The sequence below is a fragment of the Manis javanica genome, chromosome 10 (genome assembly GCF_040802235.1).
Source record: "Manis javanica isolate MJ-LG chromosome 10, MJ_LKY, whole genome shotgun sequence".
NCBI lineage: Eukaryota > Metazoa > Chordata > Mammalia > Pholidota > Manidae > Manis > Manis javanica.
In genome coordinates, this window is record NC_133165.1 from 62753510 (window position 1) to 62775574 (window position 22065).

At 40.4% G+C, this 22065-nt stretch overlaps 1 protein-coding gene across 2 annotated transcripts in view; it reads right to left on the reverse strand.

Annotated features, from left to right (window-relative positions):
* WIF1 (WNT inhibitory factor 1) overlaps nucleotides 1-18858 on the reverse strand; it is a 67680-nt gene extending 48822 nt beyond the window's left edge. Inside the window, exons 1-2 of one of the 2 annotated variants that reach the window (XM_017661715.3) lie at nucleotides 18340-18858; nucleotides 17742-17881 (exon numbers count right to left, since the gene is read on the reverse strand). In XM_017661715.3, coding sequence (XP_017517204.1) covers nucleotides 17742-17881; nucleotides 18340-18487 — 288 coding nt within the window. In that variant the 5' untranslated portion in view covers nucleotides 18488-18858. The remainder of the gene's footprint in view (nucleotides 1-17741; nucleotides 17882-18339) is intronic. The other variant, XM_017661714.3, reaches the window with a different exon arrangement.
* Between the last annotated feature and the right edge of the window lie 3207 nt (nucleotides 18859-22065).

Below are 22065 nucleotides of genomic sequence, written 5' to 3' on the forward strand. Positions count from 1 at the left end.
TTTCCCCTTTGCCCACTTGGATGTACAGCTCTGGGAGCTCTGACTGGCAGAGGAATTAGTCTACCCTTTTAGGGAACACCCACAAGTGTATATTTATTTGCTCAGAGAACCCTTATTTTGATAAATATAGCAAATATACCATTCTTTCTCTTAGAAAGTGCTATGTTCTAGCCTCTGATAACAACAGCTCTCTGGCTCTGAAGTTGATCTCCTTGCTAATCCCTCTCTGCCTCATTCCTATAAAAACCGAGGAAATGACACCACTGAATATTGGGAGAATAAATTAATTAATATATTTAAAAAAATTAAAGAGTATGTATGCCAAAATAAATGCCTCAATCAGTATTATCTCAAAATACTTCTAGGTAAGTATATCTACATATGCATATGAAACATGAGAAACTCATATATTTATTCATACTCAGTTAACATTAGTAGAAAATGTATTTCCTTGCTATGTTAAAAAGGAATTACCAATTTTATTCTACAGAAATCACCCCCTAGTTTTGTATTTGTCTACTAGAAGTATAATTTATAATTAATGTCTATCTGAAGACTCCTCTGTGTTCACAATTAATAATCATCCTGTGTAGAGCTTTTCACCTCGAGGGACCTTAACATCCCTGCAATGGAAAGGGAGGAGAACTGCTTACTAATCTCCCACTGCCCCCTACAGCATGAAATTTTCACTAAGATAAACTTGTCAGAACTTAGCAAAAATACAGGCACAAATCAACAACCATCAGTAACATTTGGGAAGCTTCATTTGGAGGTGTAGAAATAGGCCACAAAAGAATACTAAAAAGGACATCCTTGCATAATTCTGTTGGAAGTACAGAGTGACCATTACAAGCCATTCAGCAATAATGTATATGTCAAGAGCCTATACAATGGTCAGGAGCTTTGCTCAGAAATTCCACTTGTGGAGCAGGGTCCTAAGGAAGTAATCCTAACATAGAAAAAGTTACATGCATCAAGTGGCTCTTCACAATGTTACTTAGAATAGTGAAATATTATCATGATCTAAATAGGATGATGCTTAAGTAAACCACTCACTATTGTGTAACTGTTAAAAAAAACATGTGGGTAGAATATAGAATAACATGGGAAACTGCCGCCCTGCTCCCCCCCACCATCCTTAAGCAAACAACAAAAAAAATGGATACAAATTGTTAGTTCAATGGAAAAACACCAACACATTAACCTTTTCTTATGTGAGTTAACTATGCATGACTTTCCTTTCCCATTCTTCTTTTTCTTGTATTTTCCAAAATATTTTAGAGGGTGTGCTAGTTTATGATGGAAAAAAGTAATGAACTTAAAACTCTGTAAGGATTCATAAAAATTAATAATTACAACCAGGAAATTAAGTACTGCAAACTCTAATGATGTCCAGTGCATATTCCTGAGTAATGAGTTTCTCAAGTTATAATTACTATAAAGACAGCTTGCAATGTAAAAACCTCCATCTGTAACACAGAGAAAATATCAGAGTAGACTCCTCAGTTCTTTGGGAAGGGCCATGCCAGGAATAAATATGTTATGAATATCTTGTAAGGACCTACTATTTGGAGAAGGTCTTGAGGAATAAATATTAGTAATATAGCTGTCCTGTCTATCTGCCTCCGAGTTTTCACTCCTGGAGTCAGTTTGTTAGTTAAACTGAATGCATTGAAACCAAGCTAATAGAAAAACCAGGTTAAAAGTTGCCTAAAATAGATTTTAGTAGATTTTATAAGCATTATTCAGGCACACAGCATTTTGAAAAGTTAATCTTGCTCAAAGTTTGTTTTATTTTTTGTTACAATTAACTGTGCTGTCCAAGCTGTTTTTCTTTCTGTGATTTGAATTCAAACACAAAACCAAGAACAATGAGGCAATGATAATGACCAATAATAAAATCCAGACATTTCAGAACTGAAAGGAACCCCCTTATTTCACAGATGAGAAAGAAAATGAAATACTTGTCTGAGGTCCCAGATAGATGGTGTGGGAGCCGGGATGGAAGCCAGGTCTCTGGAGGTCAGCCCAGTGTGACACTGTGAGTTCAGAGAGTGGGACGCCGTCACCTTGAGTGGAATTCGGGCATCGTGCCAGGGTGTTCCCTAGCTGGGCGCCTCTCTTTCTTCATCCTTCTCACTCCTACTTAGCACTAACAGCTCACTAATACAAAGGGAAGAAAAGACCCTACTTTTTCAGTGTCTACTATGTGTCAGGTACTTTGCACACTTTCTGCAACTGCATTGTGCTGCCTCTGTAAAAAGTAAATTATTTCCTTTTAGTAGTTGAAGAAACCAAGGCCCCAGGAGTTTAAGTTGATCAAGGTTTTCCCGTGCCACCATTTGCCTCACTGTGATAGTAACTTCTCCTTAGGCACCAAAGACAGAAAACATGGTGCATTCATTAATTAGAGGTCTCCAGAGAAAAAGAAACAATAGGATGGAGGGGTAGATTGATTGGTTGGCTGTATTAGAAGGCATTGGTTCATGTGATTATGGAGGCTGATAAGTCCCCGGATCTGCAGCCAGCAAGCTGGAGTCTGAGGAGAGCCTGTAGTGTAAGTGCCAGTCCCAAAGCGGGCAGGCTCAAGATGCACGAAAAGACAATGTTTTAGTTTGAAGGCAGTCAGGCTGGAGGAGTTCCCTCTCATTCCTGGGAGCGTCAGCCTTTTTGTTTTATTCAGTCCTTCAACTGATGGGACGAGGCCACCCAAGGGAGGGCCTTATGCCTTCAGTCTACTAATTCAAATGTTAACCTCACCCCGAACGCCCTCACAGATTAATCCAGAATAATATTTGACCAAATGTTGGGGTATGTGTGGCTGACACATAATTAACCATAGTATGTCATGTTCTCCAATATATTCAGGCCCTGGGCTTGGGGGAGACTAGCAAGGCACTTCAGAGCACAAATTTATGGAGGTGCTCACTCCTGGCTCCACAAAGGCACCCCGAGTGCCTCACTTGTCTTGCCCTCGTCCTGGCCCCATGTCGCACTCATAACACCAGATTCAGGCATAACTTCAAGTGTTTTATATTGGGGGAACAAGTTCCTACAATCATATAAATACCATTCTAGAAAAGTCTTCTTGAGTATGCAGTTTCTCAAGGAACTGATGGCAAAAAATATCTGAAAGACCAAGTATGAAAACAGAGGAAGGATAATTATTTCTATGCTTACTATAGGATGGAAAGGTAATCCACTTATATTTTCCACTGAGAATATTTCTTTGTAATTTCAATAGTATTTAATGAATGAGCCCTTACTTATTTTTATAAAGGCAAAAGCATTTCTATAACAGCACAAACACAAAAATCTTTTGTGCATTATAGAAAAATGCAAGCTCAAAAAGATCAAGTTTGAATTATTTCACTTTTGGCTAAAAGCCGCTCACAGCAAATTACCACTATTATTCCTCATATTTACATATCTACGGTTTTATTAATGCATGTTTTTTCATAGTGATTGGGAGGACTAATGAGATAATATACATGACAGCATGTTTTAAACTATGAAATGCAATAAGAAAGTTGTCACAGCTATTAGCAGAATGATAGAGCAGACTTTTACTTAAAGAGAGCTGCCCAGTTTACACTCTCTCCCTCAGTTTATCAGTAATTGTTTCCTCAAACCCTGGACAACATAGGACATACAATAGTAAATATCCAAACTCAAGCCTGCAGATATCCAAGAAATCAGGTAAGTTTAATAATAAAACTTTGGAAACCAAAGGCATTCAGCCAGTCTGGAGTCAAGTGGATTTTGTATTCATTCTACTTAACGTGGCTTGTAAAGATCTTGACTTAGATGATTTGCTATTTGCCTTCTAAGAGAGGGCTCCCTAAATTAAACTGCTTATTTAAAAAGTCACTTGGATGGATAAATTGGTTTACTATCACATAATGTAGAGGTGAAACAATATGTAAATATTACATAAATATATATGAATACATATTTATACCTACTTTGGCATTCGACTGCCAGGGTTCAAACCCAGGCTCTGCTGGTGACTAAGGTATGATCTTGGGCAATTATTTAATTTCTCTGTACCTCAGTCCTCTTATATGTTTAATGGAGATAAAAATTATACCTTCCACTCATAGGTTTGGCCTAAGTATTAAGTGAGATGATCCATGCAAATTACTTAGAATAGCTGCTGGCATACAGGAAGCATTCAGTAAATGTCAGTTATTATTATTAGGTTAAGTCACATGAATTTCAACCATTCTGACCTACCACTAAAAATTACAATTTCAAGGGAGTTCACCTGGTATTTGCTAAAGCCATGCTATCTTAATCTCCTCTAACAGTGGAAGCTCTTCCTGGCCAGGGTCCTTATCCACTCCTGCTCAGCATGCAGCATGCAGTACGCATGCAATAAGCATGCAATAAGATGCTGCAACTTGAACTTTTTGAAATCAAGATTTTTCCTGAATCTGCACCTTTATTATTAAAGTTGCAACTTCATCATGGATTCTGGAATCAGATGACCTGAGTTCAAACCCTGGTTTCACTACCCACTAGTTGTGTGACCTTAGGCAAGTTGCTTAAACTTTTTGGGAGCCAGTTGGCATTTCTGTAAAATGGGAATGCTAGTAGTGCTTATGCCATGGGCTCGCTCTGAGAATTACACTAGAGTGATGGGAAGTGATGATCCGCACCAAGACTGGCATGTGGAATACACTTCAGAAGTGTTGGCTGGTTTCCTCCTTTTTCTCCTCCTCCTTCTTTAGTTTATCACACAGATGTATCAACCAAAAGACAATCTCACAATTCTAGAAGAAAGTTAATCTCCAATTCTAGCAATTAACTCTTCTCTCATCAGAGTATGAAGAGTAAAATACCAGTAAATTCTGTAACAATTTTACATTTTGGTAAGTATCTTGGAGTCAAAGCTGAAGAAATGTAAAACTACTTATGTGAAGTAGCTTAAGAAACTCCGGGTGTTGGCATAGAGAAAAGACAATTTGAAGACTCATGAGCTGTCCTCCATGGGGCCAGGCCTTAGAATCATTTAGCCTAAAGCATACTCCCGCTGGCTCCAGAGGTCGGGGAGAGGACCAAGGCCAGGAATGATGACATGACTAGGCATTCCAGCAGGGCCTCGCTTGGGACTGGGGGTTCAGCTGTGTCTCTGGTGGTCTGGGGGGCCCCTATGTATGCACGGATTCATGGAACCCTCTGTAAGGCTTTTGTTTATGCAGCTGCCTGGGAAGTAAGGGGGTGGAGGCAGAGATGCACATTTGTACTAAGTGATTCTAAGGCCTGGCCCCAAGGACCAGCCTCACTTCTATAAGACATGGGCTGCAGGAACTTAATGTTGGTGTCTTCAGTTGGGGTCAGGGTCTTAAGCCATGCTGCTTTAGGTACCAAGTGACAAAGTTCAATGCCACACTGAGGAAAGAGGTAGATTCCCTGTTTCTACACAGAACACCAAGCTGCTCTAAGGCCTATGGAGAATACAGCCCAGCTTGGGCCCCTTGAGGCTTTCTAGCTTAGAGAGCATGAAGAGGCTTCCCCTGGGCCTGAGAAGCAGCCTTTGCAGTGCTGCAGAACCCACCACAGTGCAGGCATCAAGACATCTCCCTCTATGTGGCGTGTGTAGAGTCCATGTAAGAACTCACAGGGATGGCTGCTCTTTGCAATAACATAGGAGTAGGAGTAAATGAACCAGAGGCCTTACATGGCCAATGGAGGAACTTTAGGTCAGTGAACTTTAGGGTATGAACACAAGGTAGGACTCTCAGAAAAGGACTCCACAGACTGTTATATCTTGGGGTATTCAACTTACGCCTGGAAGGCAGATTTTGTCCTTTTATGAGGAACAACTTTCTATGATTAACACAATCAAAATTATTAAGTAAGATCTGTCTCAGTAAGTTCCCTGCCAGTGAGCATGTTCAACTAGAGGTTGAGAGACTGCAATTCAAGGATGCTTTTAGAGAATGGTTGGGCTTCAGAGCTTTGGGATCTCTTCCAACTTTGCTATTCTATGGCATCTAAAGATACAGCCTGAGAAGGCAAAGAAAAAATTGGATGAATATGGAGAGAGAACTCAAAGCTTGACTCCTGCTGGAAATAGAGCAACTGTATAAAAGGAAGAAATAGGTAATTGGTGTATAATGAAATCATGCACATTTTTAGTTATTTAGGATGTGTTCTCAAATACATGTTTTAATGCTTTCAGTGGCATTGAATTTGAGAAAGTTTATTTTCTAACTTACTGAATATATTAATGGTCTATTGAAATGACTTACCTAAAGATCACAGTACCCCACAAATGGGTCTCTGTTAGAGCACTCCCCATAGCCATAAAAAATGTTGAAGTGGAAAATTCCACAAAGAAATAACTTTCACATTGCCATCTGCTGGCTACTGCTGTAAGTGACAGCAGTATAAGTAGCAGCTGAAAGCCTAATTAAATTCCAAAGAGAAATAAGAATACCGTTTGAACTTACAAATGAAAGGAATCAAATGGCTTCACTAAGTACCCAAAATCCAAATACCAGAGTTATTTTCCAAGTTTATTGGGGATCCAACTGATTATTGCCTTGGTAGGAGATGTCCTACTTGGACTTGACTGAAGGTAAGAATTCTCCAAGTGGTGCATCCACGACTAATACTGAAATAGCCCCTGGAAATAGGGCATTTTAACAACCCGTACCATGAGGTTATTTAGGACTATTTTCTGTGCTTATGGACTGTCTCCTCAAGAGTAGTTCTTGGCGTTTAATTTAGGAGAGCTGACTTGCTCTGTCACCTAGTGGTACAGTGACATTTGTCATGTTCATTTCCAAGTAAATAATGACAAGTGGAAGGCAAGATACATTAGGCCAAATTGTCTCAAGTACATAAAAGTCATGGAATTAAATGGAGAAGCTGTTCCAAATGTGCATATGTTTGGTTTATAGGTTTGAGGCTATGCCCGGAAGGACACCAGGAAACCTATGCAGATAATTCACTCCTCTCCTCACACTCAATGCTCCCTGCTCAGTGTTTTCACAGCACCTTGTTCATACTGCAATTATAACACGTTTGACATTGTATTATTGTTATTTTGGCTCATACCTGTTTCCACACTAGATTGTAATCTCTTTGAGGGCAAGCTTCATATAGAGTTTACTTTTTTCTTTTTTTTTTTAGCATTTAGCATAAGCTTTGGCATTAGGTAGACCCTCAATAAATATTTATTGAATTGAGGTCAAAAGAAGATAGAGAGGGAGGAAGAGAAGAGGGATCTAAAGTCTCCAAAATCAATATTTCTATTCTACCTCTCTTGTCTTGCTCTAGAATCAGGTTTTTAAAATTCATACCAGACTTTGCCATTTGAATGTTCAGCGGTAAAATCATGCTCCGCAATTTCCAAATGGACTTGTCTTTGTAACTCAAACCTTCCTGCTCTTGCTTCTGTACCTAATTTCTCAGTTAAGACATAACTATATTCCCAGTCTCCTCAGAGACATCCTTTATTCCCTCATTTCTATGACACCCACATCCAGTAAGTCCTGTCAACACACTGAAGGTACCTCTGGAGGCTGCTCCTTCCTGTCTCTCCCCACTACCTGCCTGAGTTCACATCCTTGTCACCTTTTATGATGCATCAAATAACTTCCTAACTGGCCCTTACCCGCAGCCAAGCACCCCCACATCTATCCTCCATCTGCCATCTAAGTTACCCTTCATACAGATGTGATGTGATTACCTACTTTTAAACTTTCAACAGCTCCCCATTTTCTATAAGCCAAGCCAACTATGGCATACGAAAGTCATCATTATCTGCCCAAACTTAGGTTTTTAGGTCTAAATTCCCCAAAGCCCCAACCATTCTGAACTAATTGTCATTCTCCAACCACACCACTGATTCTGAATCCTGTGTACCTCCCTATAGGTCATTTAATGACCTAGAGTGTCATCTCACCTCCCCCAGGTTTGGCCACTCACTATCTACTGAACATCTTCTGTGACCCAGCTAAGATGGCACCTCTTTGCGATGTCTTCTCCAAAATATTAGTAATTGTAAATTTACTTGACCAATCGCAAAATCCTCTAGTTTGATGCTCCCATAGCACTTTTCTTAGGGCATTAAATGAGGGCCCATATAAAGGCTCTGTGCAAATGAGGTAGAAGTGTCCCCTGTGGGCAGAGGCAGCTCTACATCCGTCTGTAAGAGCTGGCAGTGCAGTGTGGGGTGGATGTCGGCTTGGTCAGGTTCCCTTATGCAGCAGAAAAATCTTGTTCAACTGTACATGTTGGCCCTGGAACTTATCACAACTATTATGAATGCCTTACTGATGGCACAGTGTATTCACTACCGGCCAGTGAATTCTTAGAAGGCAGTTAGATCAATTAAAATTTGAATTCTCAGAATCTAGGACATACTATGCACTGATAAATGTTCTTTGACGTGTTATTTTTTGGAATGAGACAATATTCCAAAAGTTCTCAAAGGCAGATCTCGGAAGTGTACATAAGTGTTCTTAGCTGTGTAGTCTTGGAAAGCAATGTGTCTTCCTTCTGCCCTGGTTTCTTAATCTATAGATTGTGGATAGTAACAGTGCCTACCTCAGGGCAGTGAGAAACTGATGAGAAAATATCTGGAGAGTGTGTGGGAGAGTACCTGGTCCAGAGTATACATTATGTAAGAATTAATAATTATTGGTAGTAATAATTTTAACTATTGGAAAAACAAGGAAGTAGTCTGAGATGAATCTTTTTAAATTTGCCAAGTAAGACAGTTTTGGAGGCAGAATCTTTCTGCCTTGATTTTTAAGAATATAAAGACAGATATTACAGTTTGTATAATAGTATTACTATTAATATTAAGTGATCAAAGATGTTTTCCTTAAGAGGATCATCATATTTGGATTTGGAAGGAGTTTAGCATTAACCCAAACTGCTCTCCTTATAGATCGAAGAACTGGGTTAGGTCCCTTCCCATGGGTACTGGCATTCCTCCATCTGGCTCTCACCAAACATCCTGCCTCATCTCACTTCCCCCACCAGCCCTGGCCATCAGCCACTCCCAGAATGCACTTTCACAAACCCTTTGACAGCCCTCCTTCCTGTGCTTTATTCCAGTCTCAGCTGATTAAACAGCTTCATCCCTGACATCCTTCAAGTCCAGGTTCAACTGTTGTATCTTCTCTGATGAGGCCTTCCCCTGCTTCCTCAGCCAAAGATAGCTGCTTCCCCCTCTGTGTTCACAGAGCTCACTGTGTTCACACGTCAATTTAGCACTTATCAGAGTAAGGCTTTGGGTCCCCGCTGCCAAGGTCTGAATCCCAGCTCTGCCACCTACTATCCAGGCTTCCTTTGCTTCTCTGTGTCTTAGATGCTTTATCTTTCAAATGGGATAATAATGGGACTTACCTCATGTATTCATTCATTCAACAAATAGCTACTGACTGCCTACTTTATTTCAAGAGCTATTCCAGGACCTAGAGTTTCATGGCGAACAGGACAAAATCCTTGCTCTCACGAGCTTCTGTTGAATGGGAGAGGCAAACAATTGAAATCAATATAATCGAATATTATCATTATACTAAGTGCCATGAGAAAATATACAGCAGAGGAGGCTCAGAGTGATGAAGGCGGAGAGGATGATAATTGTTTTAGAGAGGGTAAGTCTCTTAGAGGTGACAATTGATTAGACATGGGGGAAACAAGAGCCCACAGAAATCTTTCAGGAGTGTATCTAGGCAGAAGAAACTTCACATGAAAAGGCCCTGCAGCAGGAAGGATGAGCATGGGGGTGACAGATAGCAAGGCTAACAGGGCTCCTGCTGAGTTAGTAAAGCAGAGTAGAGGAAATGAGCAACTCTTTGTTCCTAGAACCAAGACTTCGGGATTTTTGTCTTATAAATATTTCCCCAATCCATTTTTCCCTTCTTTTCATTCCTGATCTTGTATCTTATTATCTCTGATTTCTCTCCTTGCAGCAGACTCCCCTCAAAGCTATCCTCCATCTATCCTGCTGTCAAGATAATCTAAATATATTAACTCTAATCTTATTATCCTCTCTTTATACTTTTTCATTGATTAATGCAACATTGCCTATAAAAAGTCTCAGATGCCTTCACGTGCCAGGAAAAGCTCTAGAACCTGGCCCTTGTCTGCATTTCCATTTCTTAATTGCATGTACACTCCAGCCACATCGAAATACTACTTCCTCAAATAATGTATTTCTGGTCTCTTTGCCATTCACTAAAAACCGTTCCCTCTTCCACACTTTGTTCGGCTGGCTCAACAGTCAGACTCAGCACTGGACTGACTTCTCCTCTGTGCTCTCATTATAACCTGGGAATGCCTCAGTACTGCTACAATACCACTTCCCAGGAATTGTTAGGATGATGTGTTTATATATATCTACCCCTTTAGTTAGCTTCTAATTTTCTCAAGGGCAGGAAATTGGTTCTTCGTCATGTTTTGCCCCCAGGGCATGATGTGACTTCTGGCCAAGAGCAGCAAGCAAGAATTGCATTCATCTTCTTTGTCCTGCTGCCAGCTAAGAATTCACTCCTTAATCTGTCCCTTTGTCCCTGGCCCACAACATACAGATGCTCTGTGAGATTTTGTTCAGGTGAATGGGTTTCAAAAGATGCCTGACAATTTCTAAGATTCTTTAATCACATTCACCCATAAAATTCAAAAACAAGATGAAATGTACAGCTTGGAAGGTCAGACATCTGAGAAAATTAGGGAAGAACAGAAATTGTCCTATGGCTTTAGAGTTTTAAGTAACAAGTTTTAAAAGAAAACCAAATACTTGGAAGAAGCAGGCTTATTTTAAATACATCCATTTCCAGTGTCCACCTTTCATTATTAAACCTGCCAAGTGTAACTTCTCTACCTTTATTATACTTTCCTGATACATAAAAAAACAGTATGGGAATTAAGAATAGATGGTAAGTGAATTCTTTTTCAAATCAACATATTATTGTCCTTATTTAAGCTTCCTTTCACATTTTCAAAGTTCTAGATTTCATTAGAAAATTAAATGGATTTTTAGAAAGTCCTACATACTCACAAAAGGCAATTTTTTAAATAGTCCCATGCTCTAGTCACACACACACACACACACACACACACACACACACACACACACACACTACCAGAGCTGAAACTAATCATCACAAACTTCCAAAAGTTTAGTAAGAAAAAAGAGTAAAATAATAGCTGTGGAAAAGTCACTGTTCACCCAACACATAAACCAAAGATTTACTTACTACATCCCTGGGGCAACCCTGCAAAATGTTGAGTACATTCTCTTCACAGCAGAGAAGAGCAACCTCCCTGAATTGTTTCTACCTCCTCCTTCCCCCAGAAACCTTCCCCATTATTTGACCTTGACAGCCACTTCAGTGAATACCCATCACCTCCCAGGTGAAATACCAGGCCCCTCATGACCACCTGGAACATGCCTTGCCTTTAAGACCTTTAAGGATATACTTAAACACCCTGAGCTCTCCACTTGCAAGCTATTTTCCTCCCTTGCTGGTCTGGTGAATGTTTGCTCATCCTTCGGGAATTCATTCAGACATCCCCTGCTCGCTGAGCTCTGTCAAGAGCTCCTGGCTCCCTTTCCCCTCCAGGTGGAGAGAAGAGTGGCCTTCTTTGTGCTCTCAGCCAATCCTGTACTTTCCACCCCGTGGATGAGTATGAGCAATAGTTGTTTCCTAGACTATGAGCTCCCTGAGGGCAGGGAGCATGTTTATTCCTCTTTGTGTGCTCTGTGACTCAAGTGTCTGTTTGTGGATTACCGAGGGCTTGAGGCAGAAAGAAACCCTGCATGTGAATATCATTCCCCATCTACTAAGGGTTCATGGGAATGTAACCCAGTGACTCCCAGACTGGCAAAAGGGGCAAGTTGGCTAAATTACTGCAGCAAAGGAAGCCCTGGTCTGACAATGTCTCCTCCAGTAATCTGCCTCCAGGAGGTAGGGCATTTTCACTCAACTCTCCACCCAATACCCCCGCCTCCCTGCTCCAGCGCACACATACACAAGACACCCATCCTGTTCATCAGAGACATTTACGTTAAATGAGTTTAATCCAAAACAAAATGCTTTCTTGAATATCATTCCTTTCTGCTTCACCACAGTCATTTAAAGGATTTTTATTTGTGCAAGGATTTTAGAGTCAGGAATAAACATGGGGGATAGCAATGAAGGGTTTGTTTACACGCCTCTACACCACCATGTAAGGAAGACACAGTGGAGTTTACATTAATGCCATGTAAATTGCTACAGAACCAGATGTGGCTTACAAGGTACCTTGTAACTCATCTCCTCTAAGCAATAAACCCTTTTTTTTTTTTCTGGCAGAAGTTTGAGAAACTTACTGCTGTTTTCTATCAGCCGATACAACAGATGGCTGGCACATGCCTGCTTTGCTAAATGAAATAGGCTCTCTGCAGAATTCCTCTTTGATCCCTAGTGACATGTCCACAACACCACAATGCAAAATACCACAGCATAGCAGACTCTAAACATTAAAGGTTTACAGCTGTGCTTTTGATACGAGTACCTTCTTTAAAAAATCATGCCTACGGTGTGTAAACATATTCCCATTCCCACTTTGAAACCATGGAACGGGTGCCAAAAAGTGAGGCATTTCTTCCATTTGGTGACATAAAACCACTGCAAAGGTATGACAGCAAACCTCAGGAGTGTGAAGGTATGTAACCACTCGGGTTGTAACTGCCCAAACAATCGTAACTCCATTAGGAAAAAATGTGGACAGTGGACACCAAGGGATTTAAATAATAATAATAGTAAGTGTTACCATAACTTCACAGTTGGAAGGAGGTGTTTAAAGGTACTGGGCAGTTCCTCTGAAAAGGGAGAGGAAGTACTTGAATCCAAATTCACTCTCTATTGTTTTTTTTCTGGTTTTTATCAAGGAGAGAAAAGAAGCGGGAAGAAACTATTTTAATACAGGTCTCCTACACTCAACCAGTCCAGTGGGAAATCTGAAACCGCAAACTGCAGCCCATTTAGTGGGACCCATTGACACAAAAGCAAACAGTACCTTGCAAAAGCAAGCTATCTGGAGTTTCTGGGGCATTTTAACGACAGAACTGGATATCCAGTTGATATTATAAAAACATATCAGTAGCATGATTCTGTTTTTTAAAAAATTAGCAAAGATGTGAGTCACTTGTCAAGAAAATGGCCTGTTTCTGACTTTTCTCTTTCCCAATGGTACTTTACTTATTTTTAAAGCTGAATTAGGGTGCTTCTGACTGGAATCATTCACAGACATACCACTGTCCAGGCAAAGTTCTTGAGATTTCCTCATATTTGATTTTGTAGTATTACTGTTAATTATTTCTGTCAGTTTTCAATAATTCAGGTTGTTTTTAATTGATAGGAAAATAGTAAAGGTTATGAACACCATTATAATTAACCTGACATGTTGGAAAATATTTCATGTTTTACACTGTATCTTCAGCATATCTAGTAATGTCTATTTTCAGCGGTTACACATAAAAACTGGAGCACATTTTGGCGGTTTAACCCAATAAAGGAAATTCATCTACAATATACACATGACCACCCACTTCTCAGAACAGCAGACAAAATACTCCTCCTTTCTGGTATCCACAGCAACACTTCTAAGTTTGTTTTTAAACATCTTGAAACTGAGAAAAATGAAGGTATATCAATGACTTCTAGTGATTATAAGAATGGTGATGCCCCCATACACACTTAAAAGCTTACTCTAAGATCTGGACCTGTTGGTACAGATAGTTAGAGCTTGATCAGTAGTCCAGGTAGTGGGCTCGAAGTTAATATTGGCTATTTATCTTCACCCAGAGAATTTCTATCTCACAGACACCAACTTCACCCCAGTTCTTGCCAGCCATCTCAGAAATCCAGGCATTTGGTAAACCAGGAGATTGGAAAATTGGTATAGATGGCTCAGCGTAAATCCATCACAACTGTTAAAAAAAAAAAGCCACCATAAAAAGAGATGCCCTATTAACCACATACTGGATTCATTGTTCCTTAGCATCTTTATGCAGCTGGTGGAATATATTATAGCTATTAAGCACAAGTCGCTATGAACTTTGTAAATAAAGATCTACTTATGTGATCTATATAAATAAAATATTTTAGCCATACACCAAATTGGCTCATATGGAAATTAGCAGTGGTGTCCTAATATTAGAATTCAGATTTGTCTAACAAAACTGCTCATTAAAGTTTTATGAGAAAGTCATTAGGTTAGAAAAGGTTATTTTCCAAATAAAATGTTTAATGAGTGTGTAGTTTAGAAAACCAACATGGTTGCTCATGGCCCCTACCTGTCTCAAATTTAGGGAAAAATTAAAATAAGGAATGTCTCATTGAAAAAGATCAACTATAAAATGTTATATACAGTAATAAAGAATATTTTCCCTTAATTACTAAAAATCCTTTAAGCTTAAGCCTCTCATCCAAAATTCTTCACCCATCTAAAAGCTTTGAGAAGGTGTATGTCAGAAAATGAGTATTTTAAATGGGAGATAAAATGGAGATAGGGTTGTCCATAGAAAAATAAGGATTTCAGGGAGACAAGAGGTCAGGTAATTAGATTTCAGGCATGAAAGTTTTCCAAAGCAGACTTTTGGGGATCTCAAAAGGAACTGGGAAGTAAGCATCATATAAGCATCAGTGCATTCTTTGGGCTCCATAGCTGCAATCAGCCATGAGAACCATTTGTTTTACCATTTTGTTACGTGATTTTTGTGTAGTGTAAAAATGCTACTGGATAATAAATGTAAGTAAACTATAATGCAGAATATCATACATACTACTTTAAATTCTAAAGTACAACTTTCTATACACAGTTAATGTAAAATAATTTTTAAAATGACAATCAGTACACATTCACTGTGAAAAAGCCAAAATGTAATATATGCGATGGAATTAATGTCAACACCTTGGAGCATCAGTTTTTCCTGTTTGCCTACATATTTTGTAATAAACAGAATATACTGTTTTACACTACTGACTTAATTTGTCATGAACATCTTTCCATGGCATGGTGTAGAAGTCTAGAATATTCTTATTAATGCTTCTTGTATTCTCCTGGCACTCACTGGAACTCTAGGTTCTACCCATTTTTTTTTACTTTTATAAATAGCACAATGAAGAGCAGTCTTGCACCTAAATTTTTATTTACATCCATGATTATTTCCTCAGGATGAATCTCTGGAAGTAATATTTTCCAAAGGACCTATACATCAAGTCTTTTGCTATCGTTGTCACACTGACCTGCAAAAAGGTTAACGTGGACATCAGTAACATGTGAGTTTGCACAATTCTCCACATACTAAGAGCGCTTTTAAAATAGCTTGACCAACTTGATGTGGGAGATGAATATCACTGTAATTTTCATTTGAGTTTGTTTGAAGTAAACATGAAAGTTATTTGAAATGGCCCCAAGAACACCTTGGGTTACTGGACTAATAATTCTTTGGAAGTAGATAACACCTACTGCTTCTACGAGGTTTTTAGTCCTAAAGTTATTTTAACTTTCTCCATGTGCTGCCAAAACACTTAAATATTAAGTTTAAAATTTCATTGATCAGCTATGTGTTTTGCTTGTGTTGAAATCCCTAAATGTTTGGTTTTATTTGGATGAAATAACTAGATAATGGAATGAATTTTCATTTTCCACGTAGAAGTTTTGATGTGGTTTGGCTTCAGTCAGAAACGCCTTTCAAAACACTTAACTGGTATTGAAGTAATTATTTTTCCCAACTTCCAATTTTCCATGCACTTCAGAAATTATGGTGCTGGAATTACATAACTTAATTGAGTGAAATTAGTCAAATTTAAACAATATTTTAAAACATCTTGCTGTTTGGCATTGTGTAGATCCTACCTCCCTCACTAGTCTCCCCCTAAGATAAACAGACATCAGATTTCAGAGTTACCTGTGGTAACTTTGCAGAGCCAACTGGGCAGAGAGCAAGATAACTTAATTAAGGGATAAAACTGTCCTATATAATGAGATAATCTTCATGAGTAATCAAACCTAAACAGGAAACAAAAAGATGTTAGAAGCTTCATCCCAGTCCCATCATTTTCTCTAATCCTCTACAAGAAATATTCCTGACATTGTTTGATATGCAATCCATTTGGTACTCAACAATATGCCAATGTTTGCAAATCACACTATGTTATAAAGTTTCAAATTCCATTCTTCAGAAGACAAACTTATATGAAAAATAAGTAGGTAAGAGCTATCAACATTTTTTGCTTCTCCTATAGTTACCAAATCCTTTCAGCTAGTGAGGGGTGCAAGTCAAGCTACGTTCGAATGGTTCTTCTGAATCCATAAAAGCACCGGTACAGAAAATGTCCTTTTTAGAAACACAGAATTCTTATTGAGCCCACTGACAGGTGGCCAAACACAAGTAAATAGATTCAGGTGAAAAGAAAAGGAGATAATAAAAAGCCATTCATTGATTAATTACTGATGTCATAATATTCCAAAATTTAGTGTCCATAAAGTATCTATGAAGAGGGGGTTGTAGAAAGAAAAGGAATACTCTCACTATAGAGCAACAGGAGCTTCAGTGAACTTCTCTGCAAAATGGGGGTATTAGAATAAATGACCTTCCTGTTATGACCTTTGGTGGATCCAAAACGTCTGTTTTTTTTTTTCTAACAATGTAAGTGTCGAAAAGTCTGGATTTTAGAAAGAGAAAAAATGAGAGAACAGACCCGAGGGAAAAAAGTTAAAATGGCCATGCCTATCCTATAAGAGATAATTAGAGGGAACCAAAGTGGTTTCCCAATTCAAAATAGTTACTTTTTATAAAGTGTTTTCTGGATCACACCTCATGAAAATAGCCTTTTAAGTAATTTTAGAATAAAGAGAATTTTAAACTGTAATTTTAATTACAGTGACAATGATTTTCATAGTAGACATATTTTACCAACTAATGAGCAAAAAAGTTATTACCATTTGGCCTCTAGAGTAAATTCTCCAATTATATGAAAGAAATTAAACTCACATAACATTTATTCTTTCTTTCCAAAATTGGAGGTCAATTATGTAATACTGAAACTGTATAAACATAACATACAAAAGATGCTGATGTGATGAGAAATACAACACTTCTTCATAACAATATATTGTAGTTTTTTTACATACAAAAGTTAAACTTTTAAGTTAAAATGGTAACTTAAAAAAAAATAAATGCCCTGCAATATTTTACAAGCCTTCTTATATGACACTTTTTGAGTCTGTGAACTTCTGAAATATACAGCATTCACATCATTCCAGTGAATAGCATTCAACACACCAATTCTTTCAAATGCACACTGTCAAAAATACTTAGACTTTAAAATTTGTTGTAAAGTATAATTAATGTCACAAGTGATTAGTATATACTACGGAAAAAAAGAGCCTTTTAAATAGTGTTAAATTTTAATAATGATCACAGAAAGATGTTGGTATTTGAGGTCTTTGTGTTTCCAGCAGCCCAGTGACACAGAGTCTTACCAAAACCAGTGAACTTAGCCACATAGCTTACCCTTTTCTTTTGGGAATCTTCAAATGACGTGGCATGATTAAATCAATAAATAGAAGTTAGTTCTTTGTTTTGGAGATCGAGAAATCACTCTTTAAAATTGTAAAAATGTACCAGGCTACACATTATACAGTAGTATTTCTTCCTGCCATTAGGCAGTGGAAATATTAAAGAGTAATTTTCTCCACCCTTTCTGGTTACCAGAACTTACCTGCCCTGCAGCTTGCCAGGTAAAATTCATGGAATGGATATTGACAGGAATAGCTGGCATTCTCTGTTGTGCTTTTCTGAAATCATGTGTAAAAGGGGCCATTTTCCCCTCTGAAACAATCAAGATATCCTCTTCAAATCCTGGTTAAAAAAAAAAGCAACTGTCAAACCAGGTGGACTTAAAAGAATCCAACTTAGAAACGGCATGCAAAAGGAAACCAAAGAATTAGTATGGGCCATTTTTCTTCACAAAGCACCTGCCTTGGAACCAAATCGATTTCCCTCTCTGTGTAGTAAGAATGGTGCCAGCAGACACATGTTATCACGGAACAGGAATGGATACGGGGGTAACTGGTCCTAACAAATGACGGGGTCACCTGAACATGTAGGGTTGTAGAGACTAGCAACAGCATGCCCAGCTTAGGTTTCCTGAGAGTTTACACTCTTCAGATGGAAAATACCTAATTAAAAGAGGGTGTGGAGCAATCTTTCTGGGAACTTAAAAAAAACCCGAAATTAATGCATCTCTCCTTTAGTAGAAGATCTGGAGAGAGAGCGGAGGCCCCGGCAGGGTAAGGAGCTGGGCGCGGGGGCCTTACCTATGAGCACACTCGCCTGGTGAGCATCGATCCACAGGTACAGGCTGTCCTCCCGCGGCGGCCCGACCTCCGCGCGCAGCCCCAGCAGGCACGGGAGGAGGCTCCAGAGCCGGAGCGCGGCGGCGGGGAAGGCGCTTCTCCCGGCCATGCTCTTCGCACCTTCTTGCTGGTGGTGGCTCTGCCGCCGAAACCCCTGCCGTACCTACCCAACCTGCGCTTCCGACCGAGCTGTGCCCGCCTAGACGGCTGGGCGGATAGCAGCCCGGCTCGGGTGCCCGCGAGCTGGCGGGGGCGGGGGTTGGGGGGCGGTGCCGGCAGCGGCGGTGGGGGGAGCGGGCGCGGGCGGGCGCGGGGACGACAGAGCCGCAGCTGGCAGAGCCCGAGGTGCCCGTGCACGCGGCAAGGCCCCCAGGCCCAGGGTTAAGCGGGAAGGGAGGTGGACGAGCAGGAAGGGAGGGCTGGAGCGCGCGAGGTGCGAGCGCCGAGTGCCGAGGCGCAGCCGCCACTGGGGGGCACTGCAGGGAACGGGGCGGAGCGCGGAGGGGCGCGAGGCGCAGACGGTGGCGGAGCTGGTGTTCAAAGGGTCCCGGCCCGGGACGGTAGCCTATTGTGCCGCCGGCCGGGCGAGGCCCGGGGAAGGGAAACGGGGTGGACTGACATCGCACGGCTTGATGAGCGCTGGTGCTGCTGGGGACCCTAACTCCCCTTCCACCCCGGTGCGACAGGCGCTTGTCCTCCACTACTCCCTTGCGGCTGCTTTCATCCCCTGCGGACGCCGCTGCCTTCTCGGATCCGCGCTGGGCTGACAGTTCGCGCGCTCCCCTCCACCCAAGCCCGAGGCCCCTCCGACTGCCCCGCTCGGCTGGCCTCGGGGCGCGGGCTCTTCGCCCAGGCAGGCTGCTGTTAACAGTTAGGGGGGGCTTTCCTCACAGCTAACCCGGCAGCGCTAGGGACAATGGCCTGGGCCCTGGGTGCCGGGCGTTCACTGACCCCAGCCGTCGCGAATATCTTTATATGTGCTGGTATTTCAGGAAACCTGGAGGCGAGCGGGGGTGGTACTGAAATCACAGGCGCTTGGGGACGAGGCCTAAGCTCTGGCCCTGCCTGTGGAAAGAGAAGTTGGCTGGCAGGGGGCTACAGTCTAACACACCCACTAGGCCCCAGCAAAGGATTTAATTTGCCCCTTGCCCAGCTCCTTGGCTACGCAAAGAAAACGGAAGCAAAAAGTCAAAACAAAACAAAAAACCTTGATTTCAGACTTGAAAAGGGGTTGTGTACTTCTCTTTGTTCTTTAGCTCCCAGATGCTGCGACAAACGCCCCAAGGATAGAGTTGCCTGGGGCTGAGCGGGGTGTTTCCCTCTGTCCTTTGCAGAGTAGTAGACAGACACCTCGAGACAGGGAGAACAAACAGCCGAAGAGAAGTTGAATATGTGCCTTATTAAGTTAAATAAATGTTAAGTCATGAGAAGTTACTAGAAAGAACAGAATATGCCTTTCCAATTATGAAATATTTTCAGCTGTACATCTGTTGATCTTTAAAAGAGATTAGACAAGATGTCTAATTATGACTGATTTGACCTGCGTTGTCTTAATTTTAGAAGTACGAACCCTCACAACTCTTTAGAGTATTTACTGTTATTATTCCCATTTTACTGATGGGAAACAGGACTCAAAATTGTCCAGGAAGTTGCCTGTGGTTACCCAGCTGTTCGGTGGCAGAGTCAGGGTTCAGGCCCTGGGCACTCTGATTTCAAAGCCCATTCTCTTAACCGCTATACCTCAAAATGATGGTCAAATCATAGTTATGTCTGTTTACATCCAAACCTCATGACCAACCATTCTTCCTTTAAAATAAAAATATTTATCTCCTTACATTTCATTAATTTTTCAGTGAATATTCATTTATATATAATGAATCTTTAAAGACAGCCTCTAAAGCACTTTAACATTCTACTGCCAATTGCCTTCCGGTTAAAGATAATAATTTCACAACACAATGGATATTTTCTTTGACACCAGAAAGTGTGGTTCTAATTGGATTTTTTTCCGCTTAGTGTTGCTTAAACCCCTATGGCTTTTGGTGCAAGGACGCCCTCTACAGGTTGTTCTAATCAAATATTAATTAAGAAATATCCTTCGTAAAATGTACTTTTTTTGGTATAAAAAAAAAAGTGCTAAATTCCTACCTAAATCATCTTCTCTGTGAGGTTCTTCAGCAGTTGAATTTGATGCCTATTATAATGGTACTATGCCTTGCAGTAAAGAATTGTTTTTCCTTCCAAATGTTTGATCCCTGTTCACTTCTCCCCCGCACCAGACACTTGGAAAAATTATATTTTATTAGAGATAGAGAAAAGTGCTATTTAAAAAGTCTCGGATTTTTAAGTGGAAGGAAGGAACATATGTTATACACCTTTTAGCTATTTGCAAGAATAATAGGGTGTTATCTTTTTTGGGGAAGGTCCATCTAATCACTAAATAAAGTTTGACTCTCCTTTCTGTTAAGGGACAGTCATAGTGGCTTCTTTATTTAGAGTACAGTCATATTTTAAAGTTTCTCTACTTAAAAGTCTAACAATATTTGCACATAAGAAAAATAGGAAATGATGTGCTGGAAGTTGTTAGTCAGCTTTGTTTAGTTTGAAGGTTTTGCCATTTATTTTCCAGTCCGTTATCCTTCCTTTCCTTGTGTAATTAATTCTTATCAATTACATTTGCAGGCAGCTTCATTTATTTATTCCTTAACTCATTCACTCACTCCACAAACATGTATTAAACACCTATTTGTGCAAAACACTGCTGTAGAACCTACAGTGAAGACAAAGGCAATGAAAAACATCATGGAACTCCATGAAAAACAAAACATGATTGCAGCTCTGCAAAAACACTGGAGTCATTAAAATGAGTAAGACAAGTACCTAGTAACTATAATGCAAGGCAGAATATGGTGATTGTTGACAAGAGAGAAGGACCAGAAATTCTACCTTTCTTAGTTCACTCATTTTTTAGCTTTTTTAGTTCATTCATTCAAAAAAAACCACCAGCATGTAAACATGTAAACATCTGATGTATGCACTGCGCAGACACACAGGTTAGAGAGGCAAGTGAAAAGCCCCTGCTCTTGAACTCTCAGTCTAACAGGGGAGAGTGTTCAGAATGAACAGTAAGGAGGGATGAATGTCACCGTGAGGACATGCCCTGGGCGTGGGGGTGCCCTAAGGCGAGATGGGCCCTGCGAAGACTTCTTAGAGTTCAGAGCACTTGGGCAATATCCTGCCTGAGGAACTGAAGGTACATGAGAAGGAGACAGGGGATGTCCATGCACAGAGAGCAGCAGAAATAAGGACAAAGAAAACAGAAAGAATGGTACTGTCCAGGAGCTGCAACTGGAGAGAGGGAGAGAGGAAGCGGCTGGACCAAGCCAAAAAGGTAGGTAGGAGTTGATTATGGAAGATTTTGCCAAGAAGAATACCAAATAACTGTGGAGAGACACTGTCCTCAAGGAGGTGGGGCATCACTCCCCATTCCTTAAGTGTGGGCAGTGGGTAGTGACTCACTTTCATAGAGTTCAGTATGGAAAGGGGAAAAAAGGGCAACTTTACAGTGGAGAGACCTGACCAACATGACCTCATTTAGGTGATTAGGTCAGCACCAACAGTGAGAGCTCATGGTGACAGTGTGTACCCTTGATGTGATGTTCTGAGAAGGGCAGTTTACCTCTGTGG